The sequence below is a fragment of the Micrasema longulum genome, unplaced genomic scaffold (genome assembly GCF_059751315.1).
Source record: "Micrasema longulum isolate JH-2025_06_02 unplaced genomic scaffold, ASM5975131v1 h1tg000383l, whole genome shotgun sequence".
In the NCBI taxonomy this organism is placed as follows: Eukaryota; Metazoa; Arthropoda; class Insecta; order Trichoptera; family Brachycentridae; genus Micrasema; species Micrasema longulum.
This window is the reverse complement of record NW_028277584.1, coordinates 1,074,004-1,089,765: the sequence shown is the minus strand read 5'-3', so window position 1 is coordinate 1,089,765 and position 15,762 is coordinate 1,074,004. Positions and strand designations below refer to the sequence as shown.

The 15,762-nt window shown below is 35.4% G+C and overlaps 1 protein-coding gene across 1 annotated transcript; it reads right to left on the bottom strand.

The window, feature by feature from the left end:
• On the bottom strand, positions 1–7,809 carry LanB1 (laminin subunit beta-1). Its single transcript, XM_088225724.1, has one exon. The coding sequence runs from the start codon at positions 7,664–7,666 to the stop codon at positions 2,306–2,308; it is 5,361 nt and encodes a 1,786-aa protein (XP_088081850.1). The 5' UTR covers positions 7,667–7,809; the 3' UTR covers positions 1–2,305.
• Positions 7,810–15,762: the final 7,953 nt, after the last annotated feature.

Here is a 15,762-nt window from a genome sequence, read left to right as displayed (position 1 = left end):
TAAATGTGTTTGTTTATTTTTTTAAATTCCACATATACAAACAAAATATACTTTCGTGCGTCCATCAAGCATCATAATACATATTCGTTAATTTAATAAATGCACATTTTGAATATCTAAGCGAGTGAACACTTGCCTACTTTATTTGTAAGAATATACATGAGAAAAAAATTAAATAAAAAGAAGATGAGTTAAAAATAGATGACAGTAAATATTTGCATATAGCAGTCGGAAAAATTCACTCATACAGTAGTTGTCATATTATTTGTTTACATGATTATATTTCAAAAGTATGCAAAGTATTTTAAAAATCATTATAAAATAATTATGACACATGCATAGGTAGTAACGATAAAATATACGTATTTTACCATAGTGCTAAGTTACATTTTCTGTTCGTTCGGTCGATTTCGTGAAAACATATGGGCCTATAACAGAGATATTCAAACGAAAAAATATCACCATATTCAGATTTGAATTTCGTTAGCATTTTTTTATCGTTTATTGTTGGTTCGACCTGTACTAGGGACCCTAATTAATTAGGTGCAGATACCCATCAATGAGGAACTTCAGCCCTACGGGAAATTGTATTTTTGTAAAATAATTATTTTCTTGCGCGCGGTAAAAATTAGAGCATCAAATTGTACGGCAAAGTTTTTTGAAAATTTACAAAAAAAAATATTTTAATAAAAACGAACTACTTTGAACGACGTCATTAGTTCATATGAATCGACCGATGATAAGAGAGCTATGAAATATATTCGGTTTACTTACCGCCAAAGGATCAATCGGCAGAACTGACAAAGAATAACCGGAAGAGAACTTCTGACGTCACATGCGGAGTAATTTCAGAAATACAAAACTTTTAAAAATCATAGCGCTGGTAATACGATATACATTTTTTTGGCCTAGTTTAATTGTCTTTGACAAATAATAAAAAAACCACCGAACTTCCCCATTGTCTAATGTATATAATATATTAACAAGTTGTTAAATATTAATTGAGACAACCTTTCGTGACGTAACCTTTCAACACTTTCCAGCTATGCAATATGACTACGTTCTAAATTAAATTAAAGATGCACTTTAAAATTTTCTTGATAAAATATAAATAGATTAAGGCATTGTGAACCGTCAACATATCAATAAATAAATCTTTGGGTTACAGATTCTCTTAGCAAATATTTATATAAAAATACAAGTAATCTATGTAAAGAGAGCAAGGATGGTGAGTTTTAAACATCCTTGACAATGAGGACGAAAGCAATTTCAAAATAACTTTAAAGAGAAAAGTGAACATATATTAATATTACTTTACACTTACTGGTTATTTTTAATGTATTCGTTCATCAAAAAAATATATCATTTAACTTAAAGAATATGGATCTTTAGTTCACACAACTGTGCCATTTAAAAAACAAATTAAATTTAAGTAAATTTATAAATGTGTAATATAAAGATCTGATTACAAAAAAAGGTTATATGGGTATTTATTTACTTAATTCGTTAATAACTTTAAACAATAATGAACTATTAAAAAATGTACTAAATTTATTTCCTGGTGATAAAAAACTTTAAATGTATTTATTAAGACTTGTTGATTTCAGAATTCAAATAGCAAAAAATTAATTCCCAATAAAATGTCATTTTTACCAAAAATAGCGGGTACAATAAAAAAATACATAAATGATTATTTATGGAACTCTTTACGTAAATAAACTGAAAGACATGTAATAGTAAGTCTTAATGTAAATAGAATATGATTATGGGTAGGTATTAGGTATTATGTATAAGTATGTATTGCCCGCGTAACTACATAATAATATGATATAAAAATACAAAATACCTTCCGATCCAACACAAAATATAAATACAAACAAAAACACACATGACTTATATTACCGAAATACATTTACATATACTATTATTTTTGACAGAACATGGGTATGTTTTAAGAAGTTACAATTATCAATTAAAATTTAATTCAACTGAAGTTATAAAACAAAGTTGCAATATGAGTCATCGTGATCTTTAAGTAGGTACTGGCATACCCAAACTTGTAACGGAAAACGTAGGTAAAATACGGCAGTATTATTTGAGTGGATATGATAAAGGACAAAATATGGCAATTAGGTGGGCTCTGTGGGCACTACCACTTTATTCATGATCACAGCACGAGTGTAGTAAAAATGTCGCAATTTGTTTCATCACGAAATGGCAACTGAAAAGCACTTTCATGGATGGAGAAAAGTCAAATGAACGCGAACATAATTAAACTTTGGTTTTCGTTTGATCTCACCGCGGCCTACGTTGTACAGGATCTGTAGTCGTCCGATTTCTTAGTGATCTCGGCGAGGTAAAAGGCTACCTGCCTGTTAAGCTCGTCTATGTGCTCTTCCAGAACCTGAAAAGAACCTGCGTGGCTGTACATGCCTTCCATGGAGCGCAACGTTTTGAGCTGTTGGTCCGTGCTGGCAGCTAGAAGAGTGGCCCGGCTGAGCAGCTCTTGAGCTCGCTGGCGCGAGTCGGCGGACTGGTCGGCTCGCTCAGCTAGCGAGACATTCGCCTGCTGGTACTTCTGGCGCAGCTCTTGCGCTTGTTCTTGAGCTTCCTCGGCTTTCATCACTACTTCCTCTGCCTCTACCTTTACTTGCTGGGCGTCGTTTTCTATTTTCAGGATATTTTTTTGCAAATTTCCTAGTCGTAATCGTAAACTTTCTACTTCTTCTGTGGTATCATTGGCTTTCATCTGGGCTTCATCTGTTTTACTTCCTATCGGCGTAAGATCATTCATTGCCGCTTTTATGTCATCATTTGCCTTTTTGATAGCATTTTCAGCCAATGTTTGAGCTTCTGACGCTTTATTTAAAGCCTCGATTACATTTTCGGTCATTTTTAAAGTATTAAGTGCGTTTTCCTTAGTAGAATTAGCCTTTAATTTAAGATCTCTGGCATGATTTAAATCAACACGAGTATCTTCAATAATACTTTCGATATTAGTCAATTGAGAAACCGTATCGTTAATTTCCTTAGATAATTCAGTTATTTGTTCCGGTTTAAGCTCGATAGTCATATTTAAAATTTGATTTGCTAAGGTACGCACATCGGCGGGAGTTGCACCGGTATTTGACAAAAATTGTTTAAGATTTTCAGTTAGATCACTACTTTCTTTAACTATATTTTCCGTAAAATTTTTCGCAGCAATAGCTGTATTGTAGGTTTTTTTAGAAGCCACCCGAGCTGCAGCCATATCTTGTTTAGCCAAAGAAATTCCTCGTAATAGATCATCAGCCATTAGTTCGTGCTCGCGAATTCTAATTTCTGTTTTATTTGCAAAATCCAGTGCTTGGTCGGCTTTTGTAAGGGCTCCTCTTTCACACGAGAGTCCTCCACATTTTCCACAACCAGCTCCACCACACAAGTCACAAGTGTCATTAGCGTGGCCACACATTTTGTCATTCAATTCCGGAATTTCAGATTCTAGTTCTTTCAATTCTTCTTGTAGTTCAATAAGATTTTTGTCATTTTCTTTCTGCGTATCATTGAATGCTTGATATTGTCTATCTACTAACTGTTTTGTTCCTTTTAATTGTCGTTCAGTATCCCTAAGAATGATCTGGGCGCTATCAGCTTCATCAGCCGCATCAAGAGCCCTCTGTTTTGCTTCACGCGTTAGATTAAGTGCACCTTCTAAATTGGCTTCTTGCAATTTAGTAGCGTTTATATCCAATTGAAGAGATTTATCTTTAAGTATGGCACTGTTCTCGCGTAAATCGTCAAGGGCAATTTTAGCTATGTTGATACTAGTTGTTGCGTTAGCTAATTCAGAATTAACCCGAGAAACACTATCGTTAGACGATCTCAGTATATCCTTTAATTCGTCAACTTTATCGTCGAAACTCAAAATTTCTTTTTCACCGACCAGAGTGCTGTCTACTAAATTTTTAATGCCCTTTAGTTTATCTTCCATTTCATCAAAATCACGTGTATATGCTCCTGTTGCGCCTACAGTTTTGATTTTACTAGCATTATTAATAGCATTGTTGGTTTCATGAAGTATACCGGACACAATTCGATCCCAATTATCGAAACATTCCCCACATGGAGAACAAGTTGGCGACTCTCCCAAAAATCCTCGAGCACACACGTCGCAATTGAATCCACCGATTCCGGGGAAACATACACAAGCGCCTGTATCTCTTTGACATTGCTGAGAAGACGAGCCGTATTGGTCGCATTTACAAGGGAAACACTCGTTATTGGGGTCACCCCAATAATTTGTTTGACACTGATCACACTGGCGACCTCCAAAACCTGGTTTACATGCACATTGTCCGTCAAACTTATTGCACTGTTCTGATGTGGAACCCACTGGATCACATTCACAAGGATCACAACCTTCACCACTAGCAATTCTCCAGTGATTTTCTAAACACTCATTACACTGTTTACCAATCACATTTTTATAGCACGGACATTGTCCAGTAACACGATCGCAACAACTTGCAGTAAAATTGGTTCCCAAAATTTCACAAACACATTCATCACAGGTTTGCAGTAATGCATCGCCATAGAAGTTTGGCTTGCAGTATTCGCAATTATCTCCATCTGTATTGTGTAAGCATTGTAAACATTTACCAGTGTGAGGGTCACAATTTCCTGGTCTAGTTACGTCAATATTTTCGTTACAATTACAAGCTTCGCAGGAACCACCAGGTTGTTCTGGGTGACCAAAGTAATTGTCTCCGCAAACATCACAACGCGATCCAGCATAGCCTTGTTCGCAATCGCAAACAACATCTTTAGTCAAATCATCCAGGGCACAACGAGTAGCAAATGAGTGTGCTGATTCTTTAGTACCAGGGCAAGGACAAGCTCTACAAGGAATATCTATTCCTAAGCGTGGATCCCCATAGTATCCTTCATCACATCTATCACACCTGTGACCTTCGGTAAAGTCTCTACAATATGTACAAGCACCAGTTTTAGGATCACAGACATCTGCGTGTCCATGACATTCGCATTGTTCACATGACGGGAAATTCCAGTAGCCTGGTTGACATTCATCACACTGACGACCGTAGGTGTTGGGTCTGCATTTACACTGACCGGAGGTGGCTTCGCAAAAATTATCAAGTGCACCAATATTATTACAGTCACAAGCTTTGCAACCCTCGGGACCAAAACCATAGGTTCCAGGTGCACACCGATTGCATCTTTGCCCTACTATATTTTTTTTGCAAGGACATTTTCCACCATATTCCATGCATTTGTAGCTTGTCGATCCAGTAGCATCACAGTGGCACGAAAGTGATCCATTGAATACATAAAATCCGATGCTAGTATGGAACTTTTTACATATGTCCGAAGCATCGGCTTTATTTATGTTGTAATAATATTCATCTTCACATCGTGCACGAATATATTCTACACGATTTGCTTCTGCCGAAGGTGAAGTAGAATTAAAGAAAGGCAATGTCAGTACTTTTGGAATTAAAACAATAGAATCAATTAGTACATATGCTCTCGAATTCGCTACTTTTGCATCTTGGCTCATGAAACCTATTATTACAGAATACTGCTTTCCAGCTTCTAAACAAACAGATGGTTGAACAATTGCACTACGACTTTGATCAGATAAAACCACATATTTAACGTCATCTTGGGGCATTGAATTAGCACAAGGAGAATTAAGGTCAATAGAATCAGGTCTTATAACCGTTACTGAAACCATTTGCCAATCACCTCGAATTTCTGGTTCATATCGTATTTGTATGTCATATTCCATACTGGTTGTTATTCCATCCACTATAAACTCCAAGTGATCATTTTCAAATACTTTCATATATCCAGCTCCAGTCCAAGAATCCTCACGGCCATCTCGGAAAGGCTCTTTAATATAAATTTGACAATTATTATTGATAGCGTTGTCGTCGGATCCTGAATTACAAGTGGAAACTTCAGCTTCATAAATAAGATTATCTAAAGCACCAGAAAAGAAGTGTTGTAGAGGTTGATCACATTTTCTACCTTGAACGTTAAGTCGACATTGGCATTGTCCTGTTCTAATATCGCAGTTATTGTTCATAGATCCACCCATATCACAATCACATGGGCTGCACCCTTCTTCAATCTCAGAAAGCCCATAAAATTCTGGAAGACACTGATCACAATTATGACCAACGACATACCTTTTGCAAGTACAGTCGCCAGTGTACACGTCACACCCATGATTATCAACAGTACCTAATGGACTACAGGTACATTCCTCACATCCATCGGGATTATTTTCATCGAAATTCCAAAAACCATTTTTGCAACTATCGCACCTCCTACCTTCAATATTGGTTTTGCAATGGCATTTTCCAGCTTCTTGTTTGGTAGCAACGTCGGTAACTGGATCACAAAGTGCTTCATCTAATGAACCCCTAGGATCACAATCGCATGGCTTGCAAATGTCAGGATGTTGAATGTCAAGGTTTGGATCTTGATAAAAGAATGGTTTACACTGTTCACAATTAGTACCCATCGTATTGTGCTGACAATCATCACAAACTCCGCCGCTCACTTTGGCAGTGGATGCATAAACAGCCGCATCAAAATGGCAGGATGTTGAGTGATTGTGACACGTACAGGGTTTACATGCATTTGTAGTTTTTCCGATGGCAGGTTTCCACGGTAAATCATTGAAGAAATCTTCACAGAGTTCACAGTTAAGGCCTTTAGTATGATGGGTGCACTCACATCTCCCGTGAACCATATCTGTTTTAGACTCTACTCCAGGAAGTGGAAGACATCTCGAAGCATGGCCATAGCAAGAACAAGAGCCTCGAACAGTCATATCTGTAATAGCATAGTAATATTTTTCTTGAATTTCAGCACGATTGTCAAGCAAGTCATCACCAAGTGTATGCAATTTGGTAAAGTTAATTCGTAAATTTGTCATTTTTAGAAGATTTTGTACTTCTTGCGAATAAGGATTATCTACGACGATATTCGGTGGTAACACTCTAAAAATAATTTCTCCATCAAATGATGGAGCCACACTGGAATACTTTGTTTCACATACAACATCGGTAAGTTTTGTTGGCGAATCTGTTGACACATTGGGGAAGCTCTCATAGCAATTATGGGCAAAGTATCTGTAAACTCTCCAAGTTTTCCCAAAATCGAAAGATCGTTCGACCAGCATAGCAGCGGGTCGGAATGTTTTGAAAACAATAATCAAATGTGTGAAGTGAAATTCAGCCTCCAGATCTAGTTGAATGGTGACATTTTCAATACCATTTCTCGATTGCCACCAAGATCGTTGTCTGGTGCCGGGGTGATATCTGTAGATAATGTTAGAAACCCTGTGGTTGAGGTTCGGTTGGTTGCTGGTCTCCGGGCGAGAGTTGCACCAGAAACATTTTTTCCGGTCTTCTAAGTGCGAAACGATACAGAACCGTTCTTGGTCGTGTAAGCCACAAGTTGAGGATGCGGACAGCTTTGATTCGCGGCCGATCAGGAGATTTCCAGTGGCTGGGTAGCAGGAGCTTTTCTCGCAAGGGTGAAGTCTTTTGGGAATGAACCCTTTAACAGCGGGATTTCTGGCACGGTCCCGCCCATATTGCGCTGCATCTACCATAAGCCACAGGAGCAGCAGGCTTGTCGCGCTCCGCCACATTTTCCACTGGGCGACCAGTCTCTGCACACATCAACACTCACACTCACAGTACGCGATCTACACCAGACACCGGGCTCTGCACCGAACCGACTAGCAACAAACGCGCGACACGCAACTTCGTGACTCCGCTCGCGGCGCGTACTGTGTACTGTTGCCGCCTGCCGCAGTTGCATGCCCCCCGCCCGTCCCCGTCCCCCGCCGCACTAGCATAGTGCGAGTGCCAGAGAACCTCTTCTGTCTCCTCAAATTACAGAGTCGAATTAAGGAAAAATTTCCTTCACAGTAAAAATGTTTAACGATAATACGAGTACATATATATATATTATTACGTACTACGTAATGAATACTTGCACTCGTGAAAATTATTACTGTGGATAACTTGTATGGCACCTTTTTGTAATATAATTCAAATATAACTCAAACAAACAAACAAACAAACCATCACGTCGTTTCCCCGTAGGGATAGGCATAGAAGATAAAACGCCACATCCTTCTGTCTTTGAACACAGACCTCGCATCCTCTACATTCATAAATCTTTTCATGCACGTACGCCGATTATTCCTACTCTTGACATGCCCATCTTCAAGTATTTGCTGGACTTGATCGTGTCATGGCATGTCTTCCTCTATTTCTGCATTTATCAACATTCGTATCGTAAATATTTTTAGCCGTTCTTTCGCTGTCTAAACCAACGCAGCACCTCTTTCTTGATTCCGTCGATAATGCTTGTCTCAGCCTTACATAGTCCACGGATCTCGACATTTGTGCACCTTTCATACATAGTTTTACAACACATTCGCCTAAGAGATCGCATTTCGACAGCATTCAACCTACTTTCATCATTATGAGTGCTGGGAACAGGGTAAATGGTGCACTGAAATCTACTTTGGCATACAAATATTCGTCGCAGGAGGCAGAGTTCTACTGCCAATCCTAATGTATGGGAGCGAAGTGAGGAATTGGAAAAATAATATCTTAACGGTGTTTTTAAAAGTGATTCGATTAAGTGAGCCTCTTAAATAGAGGTATAGCAGGTTATTCCTTATTTATTTAGAAATAAATATAATTTGACTTAAATGAATTTAAAACACTTTATTACAAATTTAGGATTTAATAAAGTAATTAAGGAAAGAAGTGGGTTTTAAAGTTTTTTCCGAATAGATATGTATGTATGAAAAAATAAATTGAATTATTTATTTATTTTGCACTAATACAGGCCAAGAAAAATGACATTTTATTGTGATCTTACCGTGAATCGAGCCCAGAACCCTGCGTACACCACGAAGGCTATCCGGTTAATTTCTCTGATAGGAACGTACTTATGGTCAAATTAATAAAGGGTTGTGGGTAAAAAAACATAAATTAAAAGTGCATTTAAATAATTTTAATATTTTTTTGATAAATTATGAAGACAAGAACAAACATTTATTATACAGGCGCAGCATCAGCATGTGACAAGCCAAAATCATCAATATTAAAATGGAGTCGCTTGTGTTCGCACTCTCACCGCCGCCACCGGTATCGGTCTCAATCAATTTTATTTCTGGCTCGATTTATGAAATATAATTAAGAGAACACTAGTATACTTATATTTAAAAAAAAAACAACGTTAATATGTCCACACATAAATTACTGTTCATCGATACTTTTTTTATGCAATGAAAGGGAAACTAAAAATATTCTAATTCTACAGAATAACGCAATGAGAATAATACTCAAACGACTCAAAGACAATATTATTTCATATTCAAAGCCCATTTTAGAATAGAATGCTTAAATTGCATTAAAAAAAGATGAGAAAATTGGAATATAATAGAAGTTAATGCCGATTAAAAAAAATAATAATAAGTTCATCCGAAGGGAAGATACTAGGGGTTAAAGAAAAATTTAAGTATACTGGGCTGGTATTCTGAACGGAATTGCGCGCAAAGAGCGCGGTTTTGCGTTCTGAATACCACCCCTGGACATAAGAATTTTAAATGAAGCGCTAAATGAGCGATAAGCGTAAGAGCGGGGATGCTTGCCCGTCAGTTCTACAGATGTAGCGACAAAGTTAAGATACTTTTATTCAGTAGGTACTTCACATCCATCTACGCCAGTAAACTTTTAATAAAATACACAACGTCGCAAATGTCAAAATAAATATACACTTTATTATCTATAATTTTATAATGAATATTTTCTTACTATTCAAAAAAATATTTCAATTTTGGGGGGAAATTTCCACGAGTTGTAATTAACACACTATTAGAAAACGGAAGGCAAGTTGGGGTAGAGTGGGATTTGAACCTCGGACCTCTGATTTGTGAGTCTATTACACTAGCCACGAGACCACAATATAATACTGTAATACAACAGAAATGTTTTGGGAAGGTAAGATTCCTTCTTTCAATTCTCTTTTGGAACGGAAATTATAATAAAAAAGTCTTCTGTAACTAAAATTTTAAAAAGTCTTATACTATAACTAATTCGTTTTGCAAATTCATTCGTATCAGATGAGTGGGAGAACGAGAGCGAAATACGACATTGATTGAGTGAGATGGATATATGAGAAACGAACGAACTCGCGAAACGAAATTGTGACGGAATACGGCCTTTGAAATCCAGGATCCGTAGGTTTCAGGCGATAGTCGGAAAAACAAGAGATTTTCGTGAATCTCCTGATTCTTGCAATCCAACCATGTCTCCATGGCTGAATTCGCGTTGGGCTTGTTAAGATTCTGAAAGATTTATGTTCCGCAACACTTAAAACATAAAATGTAGTCTATTAGTTTAAAAAATGTAAATGGAGAGCAAGTATTGAACTGCATTACTTGCTTCCTGGAATAAAATATTTATTATTTATAACTCCTATTATATTTGTCGGCCTCGTGGTGTAATGGTCAGCGCGTTAGCCTGCCATGCAAGAGGTTTCGGGTTCGATTCCCGACATGGTTGATATGAAATATTTATTTAAAAGGGTGTTTTCACACTAGAATATTTCATAGTCCCTGGACTGGTACCTGAAGCGTAAGACTGATCATCTTACCTTCATGTAATAAAAATGATCAAGATACGCTGCGATTGGTGTACCAATGCAGAGCCCTATGCACCATTAGGTGCGGAAAGGGAATGAAGATGATGATGATATTTCGAATTGTACAATAATTATAATAATATTAAATTATTATTACATTAAATAAAGTAAATAGAATGGGCATTAATTCGCCTAATTCGGCCCGGTTTCAAGAGAGGCGCCTTCCGCCCGCGAACAGGCCGAAGCCGAATCCCCCGGAGAATGGGACGGGCCCTAAACTTCCGAGAAGAGAAAATAAACATAACTCCGGTCTCCGGACTCCGGGCTCCGGGCTCCGGGCATGTGCAGACATTGCCGACTCGCCGACTGCCTACTGCCTATTGCGACTACCATATGCCATATGCCATGGACCATTGAGAGGCGAGCAAATCTGACAACTTCAATTCACAGTATTTGCACTCATCGACTAGTAAACAAATCGACATAAATGAAAAGCTACGTAGGTATTTAAAAAAATATATAATAAAAAATAAATCTTAGAGATTATATTATTTATCCAAATATTTAAATTATCAGTCAGAAAATTTCCTAAAAGTCGTAATTATTATTATTTCGGATAACTTATATAGCCCCACTTTCATAATATAATACCTTAAGGGCGCTTTAAAAAAGTGTTTCTTTAAATAACTTAATTTAATTTATACTTTTTGAATTTGTAATTGAACATGGTTATGCTGAATGCAAATAGGACAATACAGTTAATTTGTGTTGCTGAACGAGTGTTTATATTTTGTTGGGTTCTTTTGACCTCACTTAATTTATCATAAAATTTAAGTAGTAGGCACCTCACAAACAATTGTCTTACATCCAATATCTTTAACTCAGCGAATAGACCTTCCGTTGGATACCTCAAGGGTTTTTTAAGAATGATCTTCATGATCCATTTTTGTGCTATTTTCACTAGTTCAAGGATTGAACGAGAGCAACCTTCCCAAGCTAAATTGCAATATGATAGTTTGCTTTGGCAAAAAGCAAACTATCTTGACTTGCTTTATCTATGGTTAGTTTGGTTTGCTTTTTGTTTTAATTTTGTAGCAAAATTTTGGATTTGTGAACAAATATCGATGCTTCGTCACCATATACTAACAGATTATCGATTTTTTTTTATAACTTTAGTTGGAAGACTAAGCAACTTTTAATCCGGATAAAATATATTATTCAATTCGGAAAACAGTAATTAATAATCAAAAACTCTAATCGATAAACGACGCATGTAATTAATTACCTACATAATTTCTCCCTAATACCACGCGAGCGAAGCCGCGAATAAAAGCTGGTCATATGTATAAGTCACATAAACGGGAAATGTATTTTTCAATTTCTAGGTCGAAGTACTTATCCAAAATAAGGGCACGCACGAGAGTTTCTAGAGAGACAAATTGTTTATGGAAGCCATATGCTCCAACTAGGGAGCAGATGTGGAATGATGATGATGATCCCAAATGAAAACCTGCCCTGCCACAGTGAGTGGATTTCGATATAATTATGTAATAACGAGATTTTCAACAGAAATTTAAGATTTTGTATAAAATATTCAAGAAGGTTTAAAAATTCAAAAAGTTCACAGATTGTTTTATTTATTTATTTTTTATTTTATTTTATTTGGGAAATCAACAGTTCTACATACATATTTTTAGTAAACAAACAGATATAGTGTATAAACTCAAAACTAATAACAGATTTCCACATAGTATACAAAGTTAGTAAAGAAAATATATTACATACAATTTATACATATAAAAAGGTTTTTTTTCATGTACTCAATAATCAAAGATGTTTAAAATATTTATTTTAAGAACATTAAGTTACTGTAAATTGGGAGGGATAAGGACAAAAATGCTTGAAGAGAGGATAAGGAGGGGAGGGGAGATGTACATATTACGTGCGCCGAATCCCGCTCTACCCCAACTTGATTCCATTTTCTAATAGTGAGTTATTTACAACTCGTTGAGAATGGCCCTCAAAATTAAATATTTGGGTAAATTATAAGAACGCAAATATTTCTTTTTCAAAAAAAAAAAAAAAAAACATACGATGTTTTACTTATTGGTACATGAAACAGGTGGTACCGTCTACAAATCCTGGCTGGCACATGTATTGTTATTAAACCAAGCAGCTCTGTACAGTCAACCATTCCTGTCATAATTTTGTAAAGCAGTAGTTGGTCCACACACACTCTGCGGTATTGTAGAGAAATGATTACATGGAAGGTGGAGGCAGTGAGAGTAGATACATAAGAAATACCGGTTTTGTATTTAAGGTACTTTATAAATTTGTTTTGAATATTTTGACATAATCGACTAAAATTGCACGCGAAACAAATGAATATAGTAACAAGAAATTTTTGAGTAAAATACGAGTTATCACAATAGTAAAATTAGTCGGATACAATAACTTTTCATCTTAAAATTAAGTCAATATAAATGTAAGGGTTTTAGATTATCGTAGAATAGTTTATGATATCCGAATCACGTAACAAAAACAAAAAAATATGTAACAAGAACCACGTGTGAGTTAATACATATATGCATAATGCTGTATGTATAATCATTACCTACTGCCTACTAGTATGTAACTATTTCAAATATGTATGTACTTTTGTGAAAATATTAGATTTTTGTGAATGAAATTAGAGCAAAAACACCAATGACGATAACACTGTAAAACCACTATCGAACTTTTGGTCGGGGGTAACACGAAACACGACACTTATGTAGGTACATTGAACAAAATTAGAGCAGATAAAAATATTACTAAGATATTTCGTTTTCGAGACCAGGAGTACCTAACTACTAGATAAAAGCATAAATATGCATAAAACAACTAAAAAAGCTACTGTCAGTTTTTTAGTTTTCGTCAAAATGGAATGCTTTATCTTACTTTCCTTTATAAAGTCATCTTCTTAGTCATGAATTTTAAAATTACGGCAATGCTGTCGTATATGTTAATAAAATAAAACTCATTTTTACGAAAATGTGTCAATTATTTAACTTTTTTTTAGTGCAATATTTTTTTAACTTAGCGAGGATCCAGTTAACTTAAAAAAGTATTCATATTTTTTACTAGATACGCATAATTTAAGGTTTATATTAGAATAAATTATTATTTACAAAATTCATCAATTTCTGATACTAAATTTATGCAATAATAATTAATAGTGATAATAATAATTAGTAGTCTTACAATGATGTCCTTTCTTTTTTCTCTTAAATAAATATTCCTATAATTACAAAGCACAGAGTACTTTTAATTTTTAAATTATTTTGTATTCCTGACTGTACATTTTGTCATTTTATTAAAGCAACAAACCGACAATAAGGAAGTTCAGTGCTACGAGAAATTGGATACAAAAAATGTTTTCTTACGCGCAATAAAAATAAGATTATTAAATTGTACCGCGAAGTGTACGAACGATTGCAGAATATTTGTATACGTTATATCTTCGCAAATTTAACCACATAACCGAGTATCGCACGCAACTACACTGGCTCAGTATCAGGCATAGAAGAAACATTCACATTCTATAACTTCTTCACAATATCTTAAATAATCCCACTTCGCCTTTTTATCTGAGAGAGCTCTTCCAACCTCTTTCACAAAACGGACTATCTCTTCGTTCTAGTAACGAGAGAACCCTTTTAATACCCTGTCACCGCTCTAATTTTCTTGCCTCCTCTTTCACAGTAGTAGCCGCTCGATTGTGGAAAAATCTACCCATTAATGTTAGAGAAGGCAAGATTGAAATGTCACTATCTTAATATTTAAATTGTTCCTTTATCCTTCTTCTTTCCTTCCCATCCTATCTCCTCTCTTCATAGTATAGTGTTATTTTTTAAATATATTTTTATTTTGTTTTTAATTTTTAAATAAAATTGTATGATTCAATATGTCCATGTATTTGTAATTTTCTTAAACTGAATGGTTTGGGTAGGTAGGAAGAAATTGCCTTAAGGCAATATGCCCGCCCTTATATGTATATATATTGAATATGTATATATAAAGTGTTAAATAAAAAAATAAAAAATAATAAGTGTATTAAACATGTATGAATAAAATAATAATAACTAAATACATTGAACGACGTCACTAGTTATTTCGAAGCAATAAATGATAGAGTGTTGCAATGGATTTCCGGATTACGAGAAGCCAAGTCATCAATCAGCAGAACTCATTGAAGAGAACTTGTGATGTCACACGCGGAGTAATTTAAAAATTACAAAAAATTTAAAAATCATAGCGCTGATAATACGATAACTTAATTATTTTTTAAAAATTTTAACTAAGTTTGATAGTCAATTAGCAAATAAAAAAAAACATCACTGAGCTTTTTCATTGCTAATTCGAATATGGCTTAGTAGATACAGCGACTAACAATCTGGGCCGCGATTATAAAGGCTATCTTCATCGGTACATATCGAGTATACTTAATTTCTGTACTATCTCTATCTACCTCGGTATGTTCTACCGACTTATCTGCTCGACGTCATATGGTCGAATCCAACCAATTAATGACGCCGACAATGAATTAGTCCGCGTTCCTTACTTAATTAACATATACAATAGTTTTCATTTATATTTTAAATAGGCTTCTGTGATAAAAAGCGGCCACTTTAAGCGATTATAAACTCTATTAAATCCCAAGTCAAGCAAAAAATGCTGGCTTGGACATGATTTTTCTGGAGACTTCTAAAAACTACCAAAACGGTATGCTTAACTTTCGTCTGTATTTATCTACCGAGGTATTAAAAAGCTGCCTCTTTTGACATCTCGATACGTACACCCAGAAAGATAGTAAAATAGATGTTTTTTTTTTTTTTTTTTAATATTTTTTTTTTATGGTGGGATTTTTTTTACGGCTAGATGCTCTTATATGTTAATAGAGCAGCACCTAGCCAGTCTAGCCACTGCATCCAGCAGTTCAGAATTAAAACTGACAGTTATGTCAGAATTTAATTCGACTTCGAAATTGACTTATTTCTCTTTCGTATATTAAATAGGCTTTTAAGAAAAAAACTGGCC

Coding starts and splice junctions, on each gene's coding strand:
- LanB1 (XM_088225724.1), bottom strand. CDS start 7,666: ATGTGGCGGAGCGCGACAAGCCTGCTGCTCCTGTGGCTTATGGTAGAT.